Here is a 21,357-nt window from a genome sequence, read left to right as displayed (position 1 = left end):
CGGAGGGAGGCGGGCAGGGGAGGGGGCGACTGTGCAGCGGGAAAGCCGGGGGGACTGGGGGTTGCCCCCCTGCCGGCGGCGGCGGCCGGAGGCGAGGGGCTGCGCGGGGGAACGGCCAAGCGTCCCTCGGTGCTGGCCCGCGCGTAWGCGGCCGCGCAGCACCTCAAGGTCTACAGCACGCACATACTCGGCCGGAAAGAAACCTTCACCCACAGCGGGGTGGGGGGAAAGAGAACACCCCAGACCCCCGCGGAAAGCGATCGTAAGAGGGGAGCAAACAAAAAGGGGGGAAAAAAGCAAACAAGCAAGCAAAGGATACAAAAATAAAAAATAATAATAAAAAGAAGGAGCGGGAGGCAGGGGGGGGAGGAAGACTGCAAAGAGAGAGAGAAGGTTGCGAAGGAGAGCTGGAAAAGTGTCCAGCAGCACCAGCAGACGCAGCAGCCCCCTTACCGATATGAATGATTGAATCTGCAATCGCCGCTTTCCAGGTTCGAGTCCAGCAGACGGACACAACCAGGATGAGGGAGAAAACTTCCATCTCCTCCGGAGGTCCAAGCTTTGTAACAACAGATCTCTTCGCAAAACGATGCCAAAGAGAAGGGTAACGCGGCGCAGGAAGCCCAAGAGTTTGAGGCGCCGGAGGAGCGTGTAAATCCCGATGGCCGGCGCCCAGCTGCGGCTGGGAGAGGGGGCGAGCCGGGGGCCCCGGGCGCCTCTCCCCGCGGCGCGGCGAGCCCCCGCCTCACTTCGGGGGGCTCCTGGGCAGCACCGGAGTTGCCGGGAGCGCGGGCAGCAAATCCATCCAGCCCAGGCGCCGCGGCGGGCAGCAGACGCCTCTGCTGGTCAGACAATCCCCATCCTTCCGCCGGGTCCAGCGATCCGCTCGGTCCCGGCTGCTGCACAGCAACTTCCACACGCGCACACACACGCACACACGCGCGCACACACGCACACGCGAGCCACGCAGAGCCGCTCAGCCGGGGGAGCCCGCAGCAAACGGCTCGCCTTCAGCAAGGGGCAGCGGGCGAGGCGGCGATCCCGGCTCCAGCARCCAGATTCCTGCAGGAAAAGCCCCCCCGGAGGCCAAAAAAACAAAGTGAACTTCAAGGTAATGCAGATAGTAATGCAGAGATTTCCCCCCACCCTCTGCTTGAAAATCGCTTCCCACAACTGGAGGAAAAAATAAAATCAATCTGCAAATCAAGCCCAGCGTGCTGTCTCTGTCGCGCAAGGTAGTGGTTGGACAGGGCAGGAGCGAGAGGAGGAGAGCCCGGAGAAGGCAGAGGAAAGCAGATGATGGTCTGCAGGTTGCTTTTGGAGCTTGCTTTGCTGGTGGGATGCAGAGCGAGCTGGCAGCTCCGGCACCAGCCAGCACGTTGCCTAGAAATGGATCACCTAGGAGAAGGAGAGAGAGCGAGAGATAAGTGCTATCAGCCAGAGAGGGAGAAACAGAGAGCGAGCGAGAGCGCTTCTCTAATAACCACCTCCTCCCCCTATCTGCAATACAAGGGAGAAACAAAATAGAGCTTGAAATCTTCAGCTGGGACTGGGAAGAGACACAGGCAGGAGTGCATGCAACCTAAAAATACATTGGGGGAGGGAAGGGCGGGGGGGAAAGAAGGGATCTTTTTGAAGTGTTAGGCTCAGCTTTTTTAAAAAAAAAAAAAAGGAAAGAAAAGAAAAAAAAGAAAGAAATCCCACCCCATTTATTTAACCTTGTAACTCCACCGCAGGTATCAAGTTCAAAGCTGGATGGGCACTTTTGCTTTTCAGTCTTTGACAACTGAGTCAGGGACATTGCTTGAAGGGGAAGGAAAGGAAAAAAAAAAAAAGAAAAGGAAAAATCAGGGACACCTATTCTCAAAGGGAAAAAGAAGACCTAAAAATCTATTAATATGATTTTAATTATCTGTGTTCTTGATGGAATTCTCACAATTATTTAAAGCAGTGAATTGGCTTCTCTCTCTCTCTCTCTCTGGGAAGTAGAGAAATTTCTATTGGAAAACAACATTCAGACCTTTTTCTGTGCAGGGTACTACAAATTCATTAACCAATCAATCCTCAGACTTCACGTGCTATAGTCAAATACATTATCTCCATTACACAGATGGAAAATTGCATAGAGAGGCTAAGAACGCTCCTGTAAGTTGCTTCAACCCCCCACTTTGTATCCTATTACACTCCCTTCTGACTTTGGTATTTCTGGTTGTATTAGAGACAAGATGCAGAAGTCAAAGAAATACAAACTTTAGGTTAAGTCCTGAACTCACATTAGTCTTTGATAGGACCTGATAGTCCTGGTGAAAGTCTGAATATAGGTACATCAACCCTCTCTGAACATCCCTTCCTCTAGACATCTCTTTCAGTTATAGGACTTCTTCAATTCAAATGTAATGAACTTAGTCTGAAGTCCTGTAAAATTGAACTTGGTCTCCTTTCAGCCATGGGACTACTTAGCCAGCACACTTGTATGTTTCTAAAATTCAAGGATTTAGCTCAGGAGGGAGAAAAGATATTTAAGGAAAAAAAACTGTATCAGTGTAAATCTACAACGGAGCAAATTAATAAGATCTGTAAAAATTCCAAACAAACAAAAAAGAACCCAGCAGCAGCAATTTCTAGGTCCTTTGCCGAGGTCTACATTGACAGGTGAGTCCTTCCTAAAAATAGTAACATTTAGAAGGCTTAGAGCCAGACCCAAAGCACAAGAAGAGGTCGTCTTTCCTCTGGCTGGAATGGGCTTTGGCTCTTTTCTAAAAGTCTAAACAAGTACTGTAAATAAAATTGACCTTCAGAGACAAAGGAAAGGGGTATAGAAAGAGGAGATACAATGAGCAGTGAGAAGCAAAAATCTTGCAAATTATGTCACTCACATGTTGCATTCTTCCACGTCCTCTATGCAACTGTATCAGATCTGTTATCCATAATAGCAAACAATATAAAAGGCTTTTTTTCTATAAATGACAGTTTATGCACAGTATCAGCAAGTGTAATGGGCATTAATTTTACARGTAATACATTCTGATTCATCTGAGAAACTTTTGGAGCTGCTTTAGTCATTATTACTTCTTCACAAAAGAACAGAGTTCAGAAGAAATGTTAATTTGCTTCTTTGGGGGGCATGTCAGAGCAGTACTCTTTAATAATGTACAATGCACAGTAGGCAGAGTAGGAAATGTAATGAAAACCTTTCGACAATTATAACTTTTTAATCCTCAGTTTAGATAATACTGAAAATTTTGCAGCCTTATCTAGAAGGTGGCTATCCTTACTCACTATTTAAGACATCCAGTAAATGTACCCTGACTTAGCCATGCTAAATGGAAATTTTCACTTAAGTCTGTGGACATATTTAACAGGACAGGAGGCACAGCTGAGTGTCTGTAGCTCTCAAAAATCATCTAACACTTAGAGGAAAAAAAAAAAAAAAAAGCTTTTGAGTGTGGCTGTGATTGATAATTCCAGTAATAAAGATTGCTACCTGAAAATTTTAGAGGAAAGAGTCTGAAGTAAAGTTAAAAAGTAAATTAAAAAAACCCATCCCTTCAAATAATGAACACATTATTAACTTAATATGCATCCTCCACAGAGATAAAAATCAAATGATGCAAATGCATTTCCTCTTTCATTCTCTTCAATTCTTACTCATTAAAAACAACAACTCGTGTCATCTACATAAATAGACTGGAAAATCTTATGCTACATGGTTACCTAAATGACCAAGGTATCAAAAAAGAATGTTGAAGAAGGATAACAACCTCTTCCAATCAATATATGCTAAGCATTTACACAAAGTTAAAGTTACAATAAATTACAAAACAGCAGTTACCTGATCCTGTGAAAATACTGTTCAAAAAAAAAAAAAAAAAAAAAAAAAAGAGAGAGACTACCACATTTCAAGCGTACCAAAGTATGCCTGATTACACAGTTTTTGCAGGAGTTGGTATGCTAGCAGGATGGCTGCTCTTTTGCAGCAATATTACTGCTCTTCAACTCAGACCACTAGTGTCCCCACTGCACCTACAGTGGAAGCACCACTGTAGGTGAACCAATGTTTTTAGCCACAGGGAGCAGCTTTCTCACCTTGCTCTATGACAGGAAAAACTGCAATGTGGTTAATGGCTGATGTACATAATGTTACCACTGATCAGCTATTGCAGTGTTCCAAATTAACGCAAGCTCTAGAGGATGAAATGCAAGGAGCATTTGAAGCAAATGAAGGATTCTTGTAAAACTAACACAGCAGGAGAAAAAAAAATCTTCCCAGCTAATGCTTATTTTCCTCTCACCCATGCATAACACTGCTCCCCTCACCAAGTCAGCTTAGGACCTGAACTTCTAAGACAGACAGACGCACAAATCTTATGTGCCCGATACTCATCTAAAGCCTTGATTCTCAAAATGCTATGCCACTTGCCCCTTTTCCTATCTGGGTGGCCATATAAACACATCTGACCATGCAGAGTGGTTAAAAATTACAGTTTAATCAACCATCACGTGCCATCTTCGCACATGATTTAATTCTGAGTTGCACGAGTTTCTTCAGTTACTGAGGAAATTCACAAAGCCATAAAACAGTCACTTCAATCCTTCTGCGCTGGGAGATGATCAGAAGGGCAAAGCCTTACGGCCAGACTTCTAAATTACATAGTAAGCGTTTAACTTTTCCGTACACAACCATTAAACACATGTCATTTAGAGACGGATGTTTTCTGCTCAAGTGTATTGTTAAAATGAGAAAAAGTGATTGGATTACATTGGATGACACTTAAGATTAGTACACTGGTCCATTTGCTCTAATACCTTCCTTCTCATGAAGGCTCATAAGTAAAACTTCAGAGGAAGGCAAGCAGCAGCATGCCTCCATCCAGTTGTCCTGTATTCTGTGCATTCAGAGATGGAGAGAGAGAGAGGAGGAAAAGAGAGAGATCAATTCCTTCCTGACCGCACTAAGTCATCACCTCATGTCTTCAAGCTTGATATTCAGTTAACCTTTTCATCTCGACTTGTTAGTTACAAAGCTTGTTAACAGTCATGGAGCTATCCTCAAAATAAATAATTAAATAAAAATCCAATAGCAGCATTAAATTCAGTGATCTTTTGTGGCAATGAATTCCAATAGTACCACTGGCTATGAAAAATAACATTTCTTTTGCTTGGTTCAAATTTACTCTTCTGTCTTTCAAAAAGTTGTTCAATATTATTGCATTATGTGGTAGCATTAAAAGAACTGATCATTTGTTACAGGAGAGAACCAATCACAAATACATACCCAAATTATTATTGATACCTTCTGAACATGGGAGAAAAGCCAGAAAAGCCCACCTACTATTGCTAAGATTAGATYCTATTTCTGGACTTTTAATATCATTTGTTTTCATTTTCACCACAGCTGCTGCTTCTTCAAATCCCTGAGGGTCATTTTTTATATGAATGCTCCTGACAGGGGAAATTAGTAGTAATTTTGTAAGTCTCCATATTTCTTCGATGGCTATACCAAAGGATAGGCTTGCTTCTCTCTTCAGACAATATTTTGTAGTTCCAAACTGTACTTTTCTGTCACCTGATTTAAGTGAGAAGAAGCAGAAAAGTATTTAACAATTCAACTCTTTGTGACTTTTGATTATTATGATATAGATTTCAAAAAGATCTAACTTGAGAACTTAGTGTGCTCAAGCCTGTCCRGATAAATAGTTGATGATTGTGAGACTACGAACCACGGGCCTCCAACTCCTAATTCATGTAGGACAGCTTGATCCATTTGACAGTGCTATTTGAATCTCAATAATGGTTTTCTCCCATTTTAAAAACAGAAGCTGATAAATAGCCCTCACCTTGCATTGCCATATTATTTTTTAAAAATACTTTCTCAACTGCTGATGTAAAGTATCTGACACATGTATCGACAGAGTATGTGCCACAAATATTCTTCTGCTACTGAGCCAGYACCCAGACTTTAAGGGAAATTGTTACCTCTGAGAGGTTACTTTAGTTGACACGTCTACTCAGTCTTTGCTTGGCCTGGCATAGCTTCAAACAAGAAGTCTTCCAGGAGGGTTTTAGTTAAGAGGACATCTGTCCATTAGGAAATAGACTTGCTTCAGTGACCGCCAAATAACCTTTAAATGAAAGCTTTAGTCCACTGCCAACTTTCAGGTTGTTCTCTGTATTATAAAAGAGGTCCAGTTTAATAGGACCATTTGAATTCTAAACAGTGGCCCAGACCTTGACTCCATCTGTCCTGTTGTACTTTGAGTACAACATACACTCTTGGATCACTGCTACTACTTCTGAATAATGGCAATCATCTTTCCTTTGATTAAAGGAGTTGTCTAAGGACTAATTAGTTTAAAGGTGTGAATGTGTACATGTGCACATATGCATACATGAAGGCAGCGATAACTGAGGATGGGAAATGGTACATGCATATCTATATAGATAGATGGAAAGTAATTTTATTTGGTCATTATACAAATAAATATAACATATTAAATGATTACACCATTTCAAAGAACAGTGCATGCAACAGCCTGGGAAAAAAAAATCTTACCACAAGGAAACAAACACCAAATCAGAATCAAAAGTTACTCTGCTGGACAAAAGAAATCCAAAAAATTGTGTGCAGTACATAGCAAGAATTTCAAAGTCCTTGGCTTTTTTTTCAACTACATTGTTACCGAGTTTAGTTGAGAGCTTGTGTCTTATCCTTTATCCTCAGTACATAAAACTTAGAAAGTGGTTATAAAGTAAAGTCAACCCTTAGAGCAACCAGTGTTATCCGAGCTATTTGGAAGGACTGCTGCTAAGGYAGAATTATTTTGCCTCTCTTTAAACTCATGTTATAGATCTCCTGTGTTGCCTGAGCCATCCTTTTATGTGCCACATTCAGAAGCAATTATGCTACTGGATGGAGCAGGCAGTGCCCAATAGCAGTAAGACCTCTTGGGCTTGATCAGAACAGAAAAAASTTGAGAAAACAAAACCAAAGGAAGAAAATGGTGTTCAGTTCCTCATTTGGTTGGAAGAGGAGACAATGTCATGCTCCAAGATACCTATATATCAGAGACGTGTCAGATATATCTAAGACATATCAAATACCATATATCAGATGCGCAGATAGACAAATAGACATCACACATCAAACTGAACTTTTGTTCAGGGSCTTGTTGCAAACAAAACTAAGAAAACAAATGCTTAGAGCTAAACAGCATCTTTTCAATATTATCTAAGTTAAAAGCAAACCAGWGAATAAATTTTCTTTTGCTTCATCTGCTCAGTGAGTAGTGAGTATCCATCCAAACTCTATCAAGCCATACCCTTCTCTGTCTGTAAATATCCTGTTAGTCTCCTTCCTTCATCTCTAAAAACTTCTAACTCCTTATCTTATCTACCACTCTACAGAGCCATTTTCTCTTCCAGAATTTTCCTGGTTCCTTCTGAAGATAGCTTACCTCAAGACCATTCAGTTTCACTCTTCTCTCTTGCTGGTGCTTCATGTCTGTGTAATAGTCCTCCTGTWACTCACCACACTGCATTTCAGAACCATGGCTCTTGCTGCTCTCTTCCCTTTATCCCTCTTTTCTTTCCATTCAAGAGTTATGCAAGGAAGGATGAGATGCAAGGCACTTTCCTCCGATACAACCCTGTAGTTATGCCCAACGAAAAGCAAATCTCAAATGGCTGAAAATGCCAGTAGGTGAAACAAGACCAGCAGGGGAGCCGATGCCTAGAGCCACAGCTAGAATGGCTACCAATGGCTATCCATTGCTGGCCGCAGCAGAGGAAGGCAGTCACTGTCATGGTACTCAGTGAGGCCTACACGCTTGGGCGGGTTACAGAGGCAGCATCTTCAGTATCTTCAGCAGATTAAGGCAACAGCCCCTATTAGCCATGTTCAGAACTAAGCGATTGTATTCTGGTTGCTCAAAACAAGGCTTTTCTTCAGTCTCTTTCACCAAAGGTTTATATGGGAATATATGCCTTCACATTGAAAGCAAAGGAACTTTCCTTTTAGCAACTGATGAAGGATGCTTATGTTGCTCAGTTTGTCCACCTCACTCCTAGCTCCTCTCCTGGTTCCTGTCAAGGACTTCTGGCTCTCTCTAGCCACAAGTCCAGGTTATAATAAACCTAGGTAAGAGCTGATGATGCTCTGTGGAGGCTGTGGGGAAAAAAAGCCGAACTAAATGCATCAATTACTGGGGAAGGTATGCACAAAGGAGAAGTCAGGAAACTAGAAACTAGCTTTGAGAATAGTGAAGAGGAATCTGCACAAAAAATGAGGAAAAAAAGCAGAGTGGTGGCAGGATACAGTGAGGTCACAGTTCGCATCTTCATGTAGCCTTTAGTGTCGTGTAGATAAAGGACTGAAAGATTTTTGGAAAGTACAGAAGAGACAGGAGTGAAAGAGCTAACCAAGAGCAAACCATATCACTAATCTCATTCTACTTCTTTGCTGCTGCTGAGAAGAAAGCGGAGACTTTCAGCTGTGACAGTAAAAGAAAGGCCAGTCAGAAGTCGTCACTGAACCAGAAATGCCACATGTTGTCTGTTTGCTTCATATCATGSAAGAGCCAGAATCAGCTCAGTCTGTACTACTGCAAGGCTTAATCTTGGAACACAGAATTATTATTGCTTTGTGAGCCAGTGGTTCAAGCATAGGAAATCCCCACACATGATGTTCTTTCACCTATTTGGAAGAGATAGCAGGGAGATCATTAAATCTGATGGTTTAACAAAAGTATGACTCATAYGGTTACTTATGAAAGACAAATAGCGCAGGCATTGTTAGCTATTTAACACTGTAATCAAGCTGGCACCTGCAAAGCTGTAAACATTTTCCTCCTGCATSTTTATTTAGTAGTAATTAGCATTGTAGTGGGATTTCTGGATTTCTTTGCAGTAGATTTCAWGATTCCATTGTGGTAGATACAGGGCAAAATGCATAACAAATTAGTCCTCTCCACAAACACACTACACTGATAACACAAGGAAAAGAAGAGTCAGAAAGGGAAACAAGAGCATCAAGTATCTTACCAAGGTGGTACGTCAAAATCAGAAGCAGGATTTGGAGTTTCAAAGTTCCAATATGGCAAACTGCCCACCGAAATGTATCCACTATCTTTTATGCTGCATTTTGAACAGCAGCTGGCCTCTTTTAAGCAGAAGCAATAATAGGACAAAAATTACTCTTACATGTGAATTTACACGTCTTAAATATTGGGACCCCAGAAACATTTGCTAAGCTATTGTAATACAAAATCTGAAGTACCAATCTATGCTGAACACTACTTTCTGTGCACTGGCTTTTTGGAAACAAACTGTCAGTACAAAACAGCTCTCATGTCTTGTCTAAGATTTGCCATACAATTATTGGTGCAAGGTTTTTCCAAGCCACATAATTCCTTGTGCCAGGAAGCACTAATTTGTCATTACCTGGTTGGTTATTAGCAGGTCTAATTGCCTCTGAAAGAGTTTATATGTTCTTCCTCTATGTGAGAAAAATATTTCCATATCCAAGTGCCTTTAACCATTCTCTACAACACACATGTTTTCACACTGTTGTTATTTTCAGGAAGAATTCTTCACCTTGCCCTTCATTCCTTTCTCCCCAAAAGAGATACTAAATCAAGATACCTGAAATAACCTATTTGAAATTTCTTGCTTTGATGCATTAAACATAATTTCCTTTTCTCAGTGTTTTCATCATAACAGCCRGCATCATTATAGTTGACATTTACTTTATTCCACAGTATTTCCGTCATAAATTAAGAACGAACCATTAGATCTGATGACATGGCAAGAAAGTACCTAACTAACCTGATAAATTATTTGTGGTGATTTTTAAGATAATTCAATTTTGTCTGCATAGTATCTAAAATTAAAATAAACAACCTATTTTTSCTCAGTTAAAACTGGCTTCCACAAGTACTTTTCACTTAATATTTACCCTGCAGAACCATCCCAACAGGACTGGAAAGGCCACCTAATTCTGAAATGCTACTGTTGCACAGAAAGCCAGGTAGAAACACTTTTCATTTCTAACAGCCTCATGAAAACATACAATTCTAACAAATCTTATGAAAGATGGTAAAAAGGAAACAAAGTAAAATTATCTTATTATGACCTCCTTGATGCCTACCACATTTGTTTAGAATTACTAACAAGTGAATTTTGAAAAGAAAGAAGTTGCATTTTCTGTATTGACTAGGTTAAACATTTGCTTCACATGAGCAAAAAATCACGCTGATAAATTGAAATAATTCCTATTAGCATGAATGTAAAATGTGTTTCGAGTGACTTGAGATACTGAATGCTCGTACACCATCCCCAACACACACAAAAATCTACACTATTTATATTACAAGCTTTTCAACCTTTACTTCTCTCCATGTTCTTTAATCTCTTTTCACATTTCCTCTTTAATGTTTACTCTTCTGGTCTGTGCCCTTTTATCAGTTTAAGTCACAAAAAAATAAATGAATGAGCAGTATACATTGAAGTGATTGGTGAGGTATAAAATCTTTCCGAGCACCTACCAGCYGGGTGCAATGCTGAGCGCAATCTCATCGCCGGGGACAATGACCAAGTGCCTCACTCTGTTGTCCTTTGCCTTTCTACTTTGTGGAAAGTTCTGAACAGTCAAGTAGGTAACAATAATTCAGTACCTTTACGTGTTAATTAATTGTAGAAAGCATTCAGTGTAAGTAAGAGTATAACCACACACACACACACACACACACACACACACACACAGAGAGAGACTACATCATAAAATCTCATTTTAACCCTCAGCAGAGGAAGATACTGCCAGTAATATTGTCAAAATGTAGCTCATGGCCCAATAACAGTACTTCCATTAGTCATTTGGGTTTGAAAGGAAAAAAGAAAGCATTCAGTAAGAAGAATGCACGTATATGTTGTACTATAACAGCAGCATAATTTGAACGCTTAGCAAGACCTGAAAGAAAAAGCCAAGCACTTTTCACACCTTAAGCTCCCCCCCCCCCCAACTGCTTTTTTGGACAATTCTCCGAGCAGTGTTAACACAGCAAATGTAAATAATTTACTCTTCTAGATAAACAACTACATGTTCTATGATCTTCCTTACATGCACAAATCTGAATGGACTTCTACTGATACATGAGAGCCACCTATTTCAAAAGCTTTAAACCATTTAGCCTGAATATCTATGGCCTGATTGCATATTTCTATTGAGTATCAAAAAATTATTGACGTTCAGTAAAGCTCTACTTGACTGATGGTCTGCTGCAAATACTGTGTTATTACCTCCCACTTTTATTTCTTTGTATTTTACAAATTCAGACACAGCAATACATTTAAGCAAACACATGGAGTTTTGATCCTTTTATACATATTACTTCTCAAGCAATTGAAAGGAAATGTAGTGGAATTGCTTGAGGAGCAAAGTATGGCTTACATTGACACAAATGTGGCCCTTGACTTGTCCAAGTTGCTTGATGAGCTGCAGTTTCTGACTTTCAACTGCCAGCATTGCAAAATAAATTTCATACTAACACAGCAAGCACCCAGTGAGGGGGAAACAATAATTGCAATTGCATTAAGTCACATTTAAAACACTTTTGACAGGTGAATCTTGGCACAAACTGGAAAGCAGTAAATCACCCCAGGGGTTTAAAACTCCACACGTACCCAGAAATTCACGTTAGCATCAAGACTCAATTACTTAGCTCTCTTTTAAATCAGCTAAAGTCTCTACAAGATCGAGACTAAAAACATCTGCTTGCCTTTTTGCTTCAAAGAGTTTCAGTGAAATCAGAGGTCTGAGGAGCATCCTATATGCAGAAGGCTGAGCGCACAAACACAACTTGGAAGGACTAGGGTTTAAATGGCATACTATCTATTGGTTCTTCTTAGCAGTTTTTACAGTTGTTCTTACCAAAATATTGGAGCATAAAAATCAATAATCTATGGAATCTGCCCTGTCTCCTTTTTGGCTATTAAAGTAGGATGGAAAGTACAGACATTATTTTATGCATGTAGGCATGTATATATGTATGTATGTGTAAAAAATAGATGGCAGAGCATAAGCAGCTTTAATAAATGCATTGTCAGAGAGATTCTAACTCCAGCTTTGAGCAAAATTTCCAGGCCTAATAATGCACAGTGCAAAGYAGAAAAAGAATTCTGGTTTCAAACTCTGCAAATAGAAAGCAAGCAGCTGCTCATTTGTAAAAGAAAGCAACATTACAAGAGGCCCCCAAGTTTGGAGTTGAACTGTAATATGGTCATTAAAAGGGTTATACATGTGGAAGAACAAAGTCCAGCAGGCAAAAGTGAATTCAAAAAATCAACTAATGAACAAAGCCACTTAGACTAATTAGTTCTCCCTTCTATCAAGTTCTACATAAAATGATAATTATTTCAGTATAAAGGTTAAACTTTTAGCAGAACCAAGAACTGAATTTTTTGGTCTCCTGAGGGCAGCAGAAATAAGGGAATGATATCTATTTGTTAGAAAGTTCTTTAATAAAGATAAATAAAAAAGTAAAGGTCTCTAGGTATTTAACTTGTCACAGCAGCATCCACAGACAGCAGCACTAGTTTCAGATATAGAATTAGCATGTTTTTCCAGAATTTTTCACTAATGGAAAAAGTCATCCTTCTTCTGGATGACCTGTGTATAGAACAATATAGGTTTGCGTATAAGGCCTGAAGCAGGAAGGTGCTCTTATAAACTGTACGAAAAATAGTACTAAGCTTACTCATTGACATGCATTTTGAGCTAAAATCTCAGTTTACTATACTATGAGAAAATAGAGTGTAAGGAACTCATCTGAGAATAGTGTATATTTGAATGGTGATTAGAGTTTTATCATCTATTTCATTTTTCTTCAAAAGAAGAAAAAGAAAATCTGAGACACCCAACAGTGGAACCCAAAAGTTTTCAYGACACATTACCATTSGTAAATTTTTTTKTTTGTTTGTTTGTTTGTTTAGTCAGGCAGTATAGGAATGGCATTTCTGATCAAAACCAAACTAAAATACCAGAATAAGCAGTATCCTCACAAATTATACTTAAGGTAGAGCAATAACTGGAACCTGGATCTGTGCACATCAAGTAAATTCCTTAGCWGTTAAGCTATAAATAAGTGCTAGCTAAATGATGCTGAGAGCTTTCAGGTCATGGTTTCCTGAAAGAGGACCTGGCCTGCATGCAGTTGTTTGCCTCCCTAGRTAAGCAAGTCACCAGTAGGACAGGGGCGCTCGCTGGACTGGAGTTCAATGCAGCGAGGGTGAAAACAGTACTGAGAGCTCAGAAGTACTCCCAGATACAGCAATTTATACAATGCACTTGAGCTTCTCCTGACAGAGCTGTCCCACTTTCCATAAATAAGAGAATTCTCTAGCTAAAGGAGACTGACTCTATGCTTAGGTCGTTCTCACATACAGTTTAATTTGGACCTTCTACTTCTGCAGTAAATAGCCCTATTCATAGGGATAGTGGTTATTCTGAGACACCACTTCCCCCCTCACCCCCCACCCCGCCCCTGGATGCTTTTAGTAAGATTTAAGTTTAATTCCAGGAAGGACACTATTTTAAAAACCTGGAAAACTTGTGATATGAAGTGTGGGTATTGCATATCAAATCTATGCACATTGTAAATGCCTCCATTTTTCTGTTTGTTTGTTTGTTTTTAAAGTGTTATGTAGAAATTGCCATAGCAGAGCAAGCCAGTGGCACTGAAACAGGGGTTTATGTTTTCAGTTTGGGTTTTGAAAGCGCTGAGCGACGTAAGGTAAAAGACAAAGATGTGCACCTATTTTGTAAAAAGGAAGAAATAAATGACTATGAGATGAAAGCAAAGGTATATGCAGTTGTACTTCTAATTATAAAACTTTGCAGTAAAAGTCAATACAAGTGTCAAAGAGCCCATCCTTAACTTGATGCATCATCACCATTCAAAGAAAAACCAGGATTTACCATACAAACTCCTTCTTAAACCTCAGCCTAATATCAAAGTGACCCTTTGTTTCAGCTCCTTTCAGTACATTTAGAGGAGGAACAAGGGAATTTTATAAGCAGGAAACTGCCAGCAAGACAGAAAAACAGGATCAGTGTTTATCAGTAACACGTCCCATTACTATTCTTCATCCAGACAATTTCAGCCCCTTGGTAGAAGTTACTCAACAAATTTTTTGAGAGAAGGTAAAGAATGGTGCCATGGTCAGAGCTAATGTCATGCTACAGAGAAGAGCAATTAATGAAAGATGCAGTATACGATAGCTGTCATGCAAGTTTGATTTGTTTTATAATCTAAATGTATTTTTTTGCATATACAACCCCATGCRACTAAAGAAAACCCCCATATCTCCAGAGCATGCATCTACACTCAACTGAGGGAGAAAAAAGTTTTTATCTGTTTAAAGACTTTATGACACTGCTATCACACGGGAGACCCTTACCACTAGAGAAACATTCTGCTTGAATATTTCTAATGGGCAGTTCTAATCCACGTTGTATCTGCTTCACTGTATGCAAAAATTATCTATGTCAAATAAATTTCTGGGCTATTTTTAACAGTGCCTGTTCAGCATAGTAAGCTATCTTTTTTACCATAAAAGTACATAACAGCCAATATAGTGATGCAAAAGAAAATGTAACTGATTTCACTAGGTTTTGTTGATGTGATTGAGGAAACTTCAAATATATTCACATACCTTCAGATTATTTGCTTTCAAAGTATGTCATATTTCATCATTCTATTATGGATCAGTGTTAAAAGGGAGAAAAAAAAATATCCACAGTYGAGAGGCAAATACCTGCATACATTTACCTTCAAATCAGTATTTAGGTGCACTTCAGATCTAAATTTATGCATGATCTATTTTTGAGAGTAGATTTGAGGTTTCTTCAAAAACAAAACCTATCCCCAAAATGTAAAGCTATTCGAGTACTATCACTCAAACTTCTGAAATTAAGATAAAGTTATCTGCATATTTTACATATGCACTATATAAATAGAATTTGTTACTGGCTCTGAATCTGCGTGTGGAACTTCTGTTCATAGTGAAGTAGCTTTCAGTTCTTGCTTAAAGTTACCTTAATAGTAGTTTTCTCTGCATGCTTGATTCCATCAGTATTTAAAAGAAATTCCTGTGCCGTCTGGCTGGGTGAGTAAGTAAAGTCCATGACCTTTATGGAGGAAAGCCTGAAAGTTCCTTGAAAGAGGCAGTTTCTTCAGACTTCACCAGAACCTCGCAAACAAAATCTCTACAAGACAAAATGAATGCTTATGYCATTTTTGAACTGAAGAAGCTACTAAAAAGGCAAAAGAGTAAAGGTACAGCCTTAGATATCAGCAGTAAAACCCCTCTTCTCTTAACATTTCAGTAACTTCAGTTACTTTCAATCAGTTTACATTATCTTACACACCCCTGAAAACTATAAAGAATCAAATTAAAAAAAATTCAGATAATGGTGGTGGAACATTAATATTTCACAAATCAATAAGTTTATATATAKAAAGTTTATAAAAATTTATAAATTATACATATAGTGTATATATAAATTCTTATATATRTAAAATTTATATATAAATTTTTTAAACAACCAAACATTTTCTTCCAAATGCAGTTTGATTTTGCTATGTGAAACGTGTCTTAATGTGATCTGTCATGGAAGACAAGTTTCAAATTGTTAACTTAAATATTCTTGATTTCCTAGAAWTATTAGGGTTTTTATTTGAGCAACAACTTGAAACATCCCTCTTCTAAATCAGTAACCAATTATTTTCCATTAGTCAGCAACAAAGTGATAGCGATTAAAAATCCAGGACTTGATTTCCATTTCCTGGAAAGGTGGGCCTATACTGAATGGAGGTGAGATACTCCTCCTTCCCTCCCAAAAAAGTATTTCGTTTTTCTAAAGAAGGTTCTTCACAGAAGGACACAGCAGCTCTTCTTTACCACAGAAGTTAATATCCATGGCTACAGTAAATGAACAACATTATTCAAACAGCATTTAGAAAAAGACAGACTGCAACTCCTAGTCTCTTTTTTTCAGTCCAGAAATTTTCCCGAAGGCTTTCCCTTTCATTAGATTAAAATTTGCTAGGGTCATCTTATACTTGCTTCAGTGCTTACAGTTGTAATTTTGGCTAAAAAGTACAAATGCGTTCTGGTCAACAGCAAATTAGCAGCAGGTATACGGATGAAAGATAGGTCCACAAATGTTTGACATCATTTTTGTAAGTGAAGTAGAAAAAGCAGCAAGCTAATTTGAGAAAAACTGTCAAAAAGATTAGTTTGTGTCATTTGTTAATTCATTTCTTGAAAAAGATGAGAAAATTCCTGGATACATATCAATCATCTCTTCCTATCAAAAATAAAATCTGCTCATTGAGATCTAAGAGGGTCATTTTTTTAATGTATTCTTTAGATTTGTTGATCTCTAAGTCTGACAAGGCTACTTTCATCACTAAGAATAATTACAAATAGCTATGGGACCCTGACAATTATGAAGATCCATATTTTGATAACGTAATACTCTGGTGACATTTTAACAACTTATCTAGATATATCAGACTGTTTCCACATAATTTATTTGCTTCCAGACATCCTGATTTCTTTCAGTTGATGTATTCATTCAGAACTGTCAATTTGCAGTGTTCCTTGAGCATGCAAAGTAAAATTTCTTTGAACAGTCTATTTGAAGATGCATTACAAAAGCATGTTTTGTTTTGATCATTCTGAGATTAATTTGAGATTTCTGAGAAAGATCTGTTAAAACCGTACTGATTCTGATCTCAGACAATACCAGAGCAACTCAGCATGCTCATATATATATCATGCAATATCGTTGTTATTGCAACACTAAGATCAAATCATGGATCTTGCAGTAATGATACACAGTGAAGCAAGATGTAAAACAATAGCATAAAGGCTCGTAAATCAGCATATAAATCAGCATGTGTCAGATGATGCAGCCACCATCCTCTCTTAACTGTAGCCAAAAGTAAACGGCAGTCTCTAAATAGCTTAAGAAATGAAAAATGAGAAGTGAGGCAACCAGTACTTCCAAGACTGTTTCTGAACTTCCAAAAATTGGTGGTCCAGAGCTTTCCCATGCTTGATGAAGCATCCTTTCAAGACTACTTTGTTCAAAAACAAAATTTAAAATACAGCATGAGTTTTGCAGCTTTTCTAGATTTCATGTGATTAAGTCAGCTATACTGTGAAGAGGGGGAACAATTAAGTGTAACCTGCACCCCACTGTGTAAAGCAACTGAGAATTTTGAAAGGTTTCCCATATTAAACAGATCTAGTTAGTCATCATTTACTATAAGCAGATTTTACCACTCTAACTTCAGAAATTTGGCCAAATACTGAGACAGTGTTTGTTTCTGACGAGCTTCACTGATTTCTCCAGGTCACCTGTCTACCTGCACTCAATTTGCCAACTAACAACAGAGTGAGGTTAAACACTTAATTGTGCTGTATGCCACATTTCAGATTACCATAACACCAGAATACAACTCTCAATTGTACGTTTTCTTCTCAGATAAACTCAAAAGTTGATTCAACTGTGTTCTAATCGGCTATAGCTTTCTTACTCCACTTCTTACTTCCATCCACTGAATGACAAAGGTGTCACACACAGCAGATTTCAGAAGTCAGGGAATATATGCATGCAAATTCTACATATTTACTTCCTTAAAACATTAGTTTTCTCTTTTTTTTTTCTACTGAAATATGAATAGCTTTTCCTTCTCCCTCACACTCTGCATATGCATACACTGTTGAACTTTAAGTATGAACTACTTGGAAATAGCATTTATCCCCTGAATAATTACATCTTTTAACAACTAATACAGATCCAGACTAAGCTAGACTAAGATATTTTCAGCACTCTAGTTACTTCAAATTAGAAGCAAACAAACAAAAAAGTTTTTTTTCTATGAAACCCTACAGCCTTCCGAGGAAAGGGAGAAAGCAGCAGACAATTAAACTACTCTGACCATATTCCTACAAACTGAGAAATAAGTGCCCTGAAGAATTCATTTGTTTTTCCACCTTAGACTAGGGTACATAGGAACACTCCACTGAAGTAAAGCCCCACCAAAATAGTTAACTGCATAATTAACTTAAGGCAATATAGATATGATCAGTTCCACAACTCAGATTGTGCATCTCAGTATCTTATACCTAGAAGATAGCATCTCAGCTCCCTTATGTATTTACCTTGTGTTACAAACCAATATTTCAACCTAGTACAAAGTTACTTAGCACTAACTAGGTTACAGCACGAGCCATGTTCATGGGAGCCATGAACAGTTAGGCCCTCTGACGCTGTATTAAATTCTTTGATTAACACTTCAGTCATCATAGTATCTTGTATGGCTCTGCCTACATCTAGGACTAGGACATAGAGATTACCAAAAAACCCCCCAAAAAATCTATTTACCTATCAATCTCAGTTTAACTTCCTATGTCAAGAAAACTTCAAATTATGTGGAAGCTAGAAAATTTCAGATCTTGCTAAGCTATTTGTCACAGAGCTTCCAAAAAGTGTATTAGAGKCTGATCTCAAGTGTGGTACTTGAGAAAATGCTTTTGTGAAGACAACATTGGGAATTCCATGGACAATGTTTCTCATCAACTTCTTTATAAAATATTTATAATTTTGTCACTATATGCCTTTAGTACTTGCTAACAACAGATGAACAGAGACACTTGAAAGACTTCAGTTTGATTCTATACTTCGGAGGAAACAACAACAAATGGTACCATCTCCAATTTAGGAAGTCCCTGAACAGGATTGGGGAAAGAGTGTATTCCTGGGATGTCCTACTGCATATGCTTTCCTTTTCCTCATACTTCTCCTAGACATTCACTGGTGATAGCTGTTGTGGATGAGACAGTAAGTGAACCTCTGATATGTTCTGCAATGGCCTCTCTTTCATTCCTGTGTTTGTTCATGAACACTGTCTTCTCTGTAAATGCCATAAGCCTGACCCTTTTGCTTCATCTCATCCGTCTTCCACATCCTTTTTTTTTCTGGCATCAGTGCCATCTTCTCCTCCTTCCTGATTCCTTGAAGTTGTCCTATTCACCTTGACTCAGTTCTCATTCTAGTTCCCTGCTCCCACATTTTCATCAGATCAATTCCTCACCCCTTCAGCTTTCTGTTTTCATTTCGCAGTCTGTGTGTCTCCTCCAATCTAGGTCACTGTTCACATTCAGGCAATAAATTACAGGCACATTTTCTTTATCTATGCAGTCTCAGTTCTGCTTTAAGACAGTTCCTTCGGAGATCTATTTCCCTTCAGCCCTACTTCACACTCTGCCTGTATTACCTCTTTGTCTAGCCAGTCACACCCTTTGCTCCCACTGTCTCCATTAAGTTTTCCCTGATACGCAACATCTATCAAGTCCTAACACTAAACTCAGTCAGGTTGTTCAATTATGTATCAGTTATGTACCACATCTTTCTCATCTTTTACTTCTTATCTAATTGTTCAGCAGCAGAGCAGTGTGCGTTGAAGATGACAGAGCCAGGCTCTTCTCAGTGGTATGTAATGAAAGAAAAAGAGGCAATAGGCACAAAYTGGAATACAAAAATTTCCATTTAAAAGTAAGAAAAAAAAATTTTTTTTTTGCCCATTGTGAGGGCAATCAAACACTGGAACAGGTTGTCCACAGAGGTTGCGGAGTCTCCATCCTTGCAGCTATTCAAAACCCAACTGGACAAGAACCTCAGTAATGTGCTCTAGGTGACCCTGCTTAGAGTAGGGAGGTTCAACTAGATGATCTCCAGAGGTCTTTTTATAACCTCAGCTATTCTACAGTTTATGTGATTCTGGATATTTAATATGTTATCCATGACAGTGCCATGGAGAAGATTATCAGGAGCCCAGAAAGGGAAACACAACTCTTGAATTGCTATCAAAAAAAAGGTACAGGAGCCAGTGACAGTAGAGGAAGCACCACATTGGATCTAGGACCATATGATCTTGCAGTCACTGTTGCAATGTTGCTATAAAAGTGATCAAGTCCAAAAAATTTATTTATATATATGTATATATATACACATATATATACATATACATACATATATATACACATATATATATATATCCTGTAGTTTTACTCATATTCAAAAAATGTAACTACATAAAAAAGAGTGAGTTGCTTAAAAAAGCTAAAAGGAACACATATGAGAATTAAAGCTTACAGGAACTGTGGAAACTACTGAAAAAATGTCATCTTGGAAGTAAAGTGCCAGTAGATATCACCAGTTAGGAAGGACTTGAGATATGGCCAGACAGGACTTGAGATATGGAATTTCCCTAAGCCTTTTGGCTTTTAAGGAATCTAAGCTTTTGAAGTATTGGTAGGTACAGAAAATACTTATCTGAGGCATCTCTAACAAGGTAACAACATGAAAAATAACAGGATATTATAGATAACAAAAGTGGAACTAAAGTAAACACAGATGACTCTCCCTAACCTGTAGCTCCACTAACAGTACAGCTTTACAGGAAAATGCAGGACACTACAGAGAACCAAAAGGAAACATTAGTTTAACAGAACTGTTGGCCTAAACAGAAACCACCAGGGTAAACATATCATAAATATAAGACAAGAATAGAAAAATAACAAAACTAGGTCTAGGGATCTAAATATGAGTCAACTGTTCATTCAAGAAAGGACGTGTAATGAAAAGAAAGCAACTGGAGGTGAGAGGAGAAGAGGAAACAAATAATATGATCAGGGCAGTTTGGGGATACCTGTCAATCAGCCCTGTGTTTGATCAGTGCCCCTTGAAGCAGGGCAATCAATATGTGGATGCTCTAACCATACTTCCATTCAACATACTCCCACAGCTGGGGAAACCCTTGCGCTTCCCTACTGCTGGCTAGGGATCAGGCAGAGGGACATCCTGACATCCTAACGCAAAGTAGCCGTGACTTCAGAGGTAAGGACCTAGAAAGTGTAAATAATCTGTTTATAGTTAMGAAACAGAAGGTAGAAGTAAAGGTCAATTTTCATAATGGTAGATCTGCAGGGTTCTACGCTGTAACCTGTTTACATCTGTGAATTTAACTTATTTATAAGTGACCTGAAAAAGCAGTTGAGCAGCAAGATGACGAAGGCTGCCGATGATGCAAAGTTAGTCAAGGTAGTAAGGATAAGGGCAGACTTTGAAGAATTGCAGAAGAACTTTGGGAGGCTGAATAACCAGGCAACAGAATAGTAGATGAAATTCAGTGTAGGTATACTTATGATGACGCACACATGAAAAAAAAAAAAAAAAAAAAAGCTCTAGTTTCATGCATAAAATGATGAGATCTTAGGTGACAACTAGTT

General features: G+C 38.7%; 1 protein-coding gene across 1 annotated transcript in view; it reads right to left on the bottom strand.

Annotated features, from left to right (window-relative positions):
• GRID2 (glutamate ionotropic receptor delta type subunit 2) overlaps window positions 1-565 on the bottom strand; it is a 689,884-nt gene extending 689,319 nt beyond the window's left edge. Inside the window, exon 1 of the mRNA XM_085299928.1 lies at window positions 454-565. Within this exon, the coding sequence (XP_085156054.1) occupies window positions 454-541 (88 nt within the window). The 5' untranslated portion in view covers window positions 542-565. The remainder of the gene's footprint in view (window positions 1-453) is intronic.
• Between the last annotated feature and the right edge of the window lie 20,792 nt (window positions 566-21,357).

The sequence above is a fragment of the Rhea americana genome, unplaced genomic scaffold (assembly GCF_003343005.1).
Source record: "Rhea americana isolate MKP2758 unplaced genomic scaffold, rheAme1 scaffold_157, whole genome shotgun sequence".
NCBI classification, from domain to species: Eukaryota; Metazoa; Chordata; class Aves; order Rheiformes; family Rheidae; genus Rhea; species Rhea americana.
This window is presented reverse-complemented; position numbering and strand designations above follow the sequence as displayed.